General features: G+C 47.4%; 1 protein-coding gene across 1 annotated transcript; it reads left to right on the forward strand.

Annotated features, from left to right (window-relative positions):
• The first annotated feature begins 550 nt into the window (after positions 1-550).
• Positions 551-3,782, forward strand: LOC112287346 (protein FIZZY-RELATED 3). Its single transcript, XM_024530260.3, has one exon. The coding sequence runs from the start codon at positions 1,888-1,890 to the stop codon at positions 3,448-3,450; it is 1,563 nt and encodes a 520-aa protein (XP_024386028.1). The 5' UTR covers positions 551-1,887; the 3' UTR covers positions 3,451-3,782.
• Positions 3,783-4,195: the final 413 nt, after the last annotated feature.

The following is a 4,195-nucleotide window of genomic DNA, read 5'->3' on the forward strand; positions in this document are numbered from 1 at the left end:
AAGAAGAAGAAGAAGAAGAAAAGAACAACCCTCCAAGTGTTGCATAACAAATGGAATCCTTCTTGCTTAGAAAATCAACACTTATGAAGTTCTTCCTTTCAATGTATTGACGTATGTACGACAACCACCCAAATTCGCACATACGACAACCGTACAATACACCGAAATTTACTCATCCATCCGGCGACAGAGGAAAAGGAGACCACCGTCGGAGAGCTAATAACTGAAGCTTTGGGCCTCATCAATGCGAATAACGATTTGAATCGAGTCGGTAAGTCATTCATTAGAAGGCCATCCATTCGCGGAAACCTTGGAAAGGCTAGACGTCGTCCATCGTCATCCATCAGCATTCGTCACTGATGCGGGCTCTATGTGGAATAGCGCGAAAGCGTCACATTCAAGATACACGTGGACCAGGATTTTCGGCTCACCCTTGACGCTCCCGCCAAACCCTAACATCTCCCGCCATGCCTCTGGAGGGCTCTACTATAAAAGATCGCCTTCGTGCCGGGAACAATCCTTGCCGGGAAAACCTGCCTGGACCAGTTTACCTGTGGTCCAGCTGATCTTACCCGTCGGACAGACAATCGTAATATGACCATTTGTGAGAAATCGGGTCGGGTTACCGGTCAATTCGGTCAATCCGGTCGCCTATGCCCCCTCCCCCCTGACGCGGGGGCTGGGGTAGCCGTTGCACAAAACCATCATTCCCCTTGGAGCCATGGAACTTGTTGCAGCTCGGTGCTGCATTTCGCTTCCTTCCTTCACCGAGAACTCCTGCTCTCCTAATCCTCTTCAGAGCATTCCACACTGTCGCTGTAGCCGCTTGTGCACACTACCTTTCATCGCTTGCTATTCGCACACTCATCTTGTCGGTGGAGTTTCTTTGATTCTGTCATTGATGATTGTGCTCTTTTTTGTCTCGGTGGGTGGGTTGTCAGCGGGGTGGGAAGCTGAGTGAACGGAGCCTTTTTCTGGCTTTCTTTTGGGAATCGGTGTAAGAATTCTGTGGCGAGAGCTTCGAGAATGAGTTGTTAATTGGGAGGGTTGGGTTTTCGTTGTCTGTTCTGAATGGCTAGTTTCGATTGCGTGGTTTGAGTGAGTTAATGGGGTAATGAGAGACTTGGGTGATGATTGCAGGCGAGTTGAGGTTATGGGAATTTCGTTGGTGGTTTTGGTGGTGAGGTTTGGATGATCGGAGGTGGTGTGAATGAAGCTCATGTTGGTTGGGAGTGGTGAGCACTTTGTAAGTTTTTTGGGGTTTTCAGTGGATGGTGGGTGTCGCTGAAAAAGTGTACAGCATCTGGAAAGGCTCGAAAGTTCAAAAGAGAACCTCTCTGTTTGGGCAGTCGTCTTTGATTTGACACGGAAGTTGCAGCACTGGATTTCTCTAGGAGAAGAGGCAGTGCTTAGCATCCCTCCAGCCTCGCTTGGTTGGGTCAATTCGTCGAGGAGTGGTATCGAGTGGATGTGGCAGTGCGCACTTCCTGTAAATCTAGCTTACCACGTGTGAATTGTGAAAGTGTCGTGCTATCATGGTTCAATACTTTGCCTTAAAGCGTACAACCGCTGTCACATGGTTGTATAGGTAGGTAGAGGTGAGAATGAGATGGAATGCCTGAGGAAAGGGCTTGAAATTTTTTGACACATGTTGTACATTATTACATTGAAGGCACCTGAAATTGGTGAAATTGGGATGACTTTCATTTTCCGCTGTACAATCCCCGTTGAGGTATGCATTTACACGAAAAGAGTTGGATGTGCTGAAGTGCACACCAAGCATTTGTAGATGACATTGGCGCGGATGTGATTTCGCATCAAGAATCAGTCGTAACCTAGTCAGTTGTAGTCTACAGGGGACGATTGAAACGAAACAGAAGCCATAGAATGGATCACCCAATGGACGGATCAGGAGACAGTGAGAATGGGTTTCAGAGTAGGATTGCACGGTCTCTGAACCTACCCTTTGGCATGTCGCGAGATGCATTGCATCTCGATACAATTGCCAGGCGATCATGGCAGGGGTTGGAGTCCCCGATGGACATGGCAGGCACAGTCAATATCCCATCACCCGCGAGGACTTCATACAGCGATAGGTTTATTCCAAGCCGATCGAGCTCCAACTTGACAGGATTTGCTCTATTGGATCGGTCTCCTTCTGGGGCCAACATCGCGCAATCGAATGATTACAGAGAGGATGGTTTTGCAGCCTATTCAATGCTGTTGCGGTCAGAGCTTCTTGGGCAAGAAACTAGTTTACCAGCTACGCCGGAGAAACCCATGGGGATTGGCAGCAGAGATCAGATGCGGTCGCCGATCAGCCCGACCAGTCGGAATCTTTTCAGATTCAAGAGTGACGTCAAAGGCAATTTGGGGCTAAATGGTCGGTCAGAGAGTCCTTACTCCCATTCTTCGGTGGGAATCAATAGTATGCTGGACAGGGCAACCGTGTCCCCTCGGAAAGCACCGAGGAGAATTGCGCGGTCGCCCTACAAGGTGTTGGATGCACCGGCGTTGCAAGACGATTTCTACCTTAATTTGGTGGATTGGTCATCGCACAATGTGCTTGCGGTCGGATTAGGCACTTGTGTGTATCTATGGAGTGCGTGCACTAGCAAGGTGACGAAGCTCTGCGATTTAGGGCCTACGGATAGCGTTTGTAGTGTAGCGTGGACCCAAAGAGGCTCATACCTCGCCGTTGGAACCAATCTGGGACAATTGCAGCTATGGGATGTCACTAGGTACAGAATGGTGCGGGCAATGAGCGGGCATCGGACGCGAGTTGGTGCGCTAGCATGGAGTTCATGTATTTTGTCATCTGGTAGCAGAGATCGAAACATCCTTCAGCGAGATGTTAGAGTGCCAGAGGATTTTGTAAGTAAACTTGAAGGGCACAAGTCTGAAGTTTGTGGACTGAAATGGTCTTGTGACGATCGCGAGCTTGCGTCTGGAGGAAATGACAACCAGCTACTTGTGTGGAATCAGCAATCCACCCAACCGGTAGTGAAATTCAGCGATCATACCGCTGCTGTGAAGGCCATTGCTTGGTCACCTCATCAACATAATTTATTAGCATCTGGGGGCGGCACTGCCGACCGGTGCATACGATTTTGGAACACTGCTACGAGCACTCCTTTGAAACATTACGACACCGGGAGTCAAGTGTGCAATTTAGCGTGGTCGAAGAATGTAAATGAGATTGTGAGTACACACGGGTATTCTGAGAATCAGATCATTGTCTGGAGACATCCAACAATGACTAAGCTTGCTACATTGACAGGACATACAACGAGGGTTTTGTACCTTGCCACTTCTCCAGATGGCCAAACGATCGTGACAGGGGCTGGCGATGAGACGTTACGGTTTTGGAATGTGTTCCCGTCTTCGAAGTCTCAAAATGCTGTCCCTGATGCGGGCGTCTGGAGTCTTGGACGAACACACATTCGGTAACTCTAATGAGGATGGTGCTGCCTACAGCTCCTAATGCTCATTTAGCCCTGGTGCTACAATGTTGATGTATTATGAAAGCGGTAAATTACACTTAGGTTACCAATTTAGGTTTAGGTCTTCCTGGTTGCAAGTTCACAATCCTTGGTGGCTGCAGGATCATTACTTTTAGCACATGATCACAACCTGATGCATGGCTGCGTTCTGTATTATTAGGCCTCCAATCTGCAGCTATGCGACCTTAATAGATAGTGTAGCTGGAGACTCCTACTCTATGATTTTCCTTTTATTACACTCGCCTCAATCAATTTAAAGAAATGCTCGCTGCGACACTATCCATGGGACGTCGGTGTACATGATTGTTCAAATGACAAATTTTTACGTCTTATTCTAGTTCCTTTTCTCTAGAGTTCTGTGATCTGATTCAATTTCCAACGTTGCATCGTTTGTTTCAATTATAGTACGTGCATAGTTTCTTCATTTGAGTTTTTTGAAGTGGAAGTCTAGTTTAGGTTGCATTATTCAGGCATAGGCCTGGTCTTCCTGGTAATCTCACTCCCCTAGCTCTAGTGTGCACCTCAACTGAGTTCGAGTTTGGTTGAAAGAAATACAACTTGTTCTGTTGCTTTAGAGACACAAATATGTGGGGGCTATGAAGAATTTAATCTCTAAATTTAAGGGATTTATAAAGGAGATGTCTCGTGCTTTCAGTGGCTAACTTGTAATGATCATTGTGAGCTTATCCTTG

This window comes from Physcomitrium patens, chromosome 10, assembly GCF_059467195.1.
Source record: "Physcomitrium patens ecotype Gransden chromosome 10, ASM5946719v1, whole genome shotgun sequence".
Lineage (NCBI taxonomy): Eukaryota > Viridiplantae > Streptophyta > Bryopsida > Funariales > Funariaceae > Physcomitrium > Physcomitrium patens.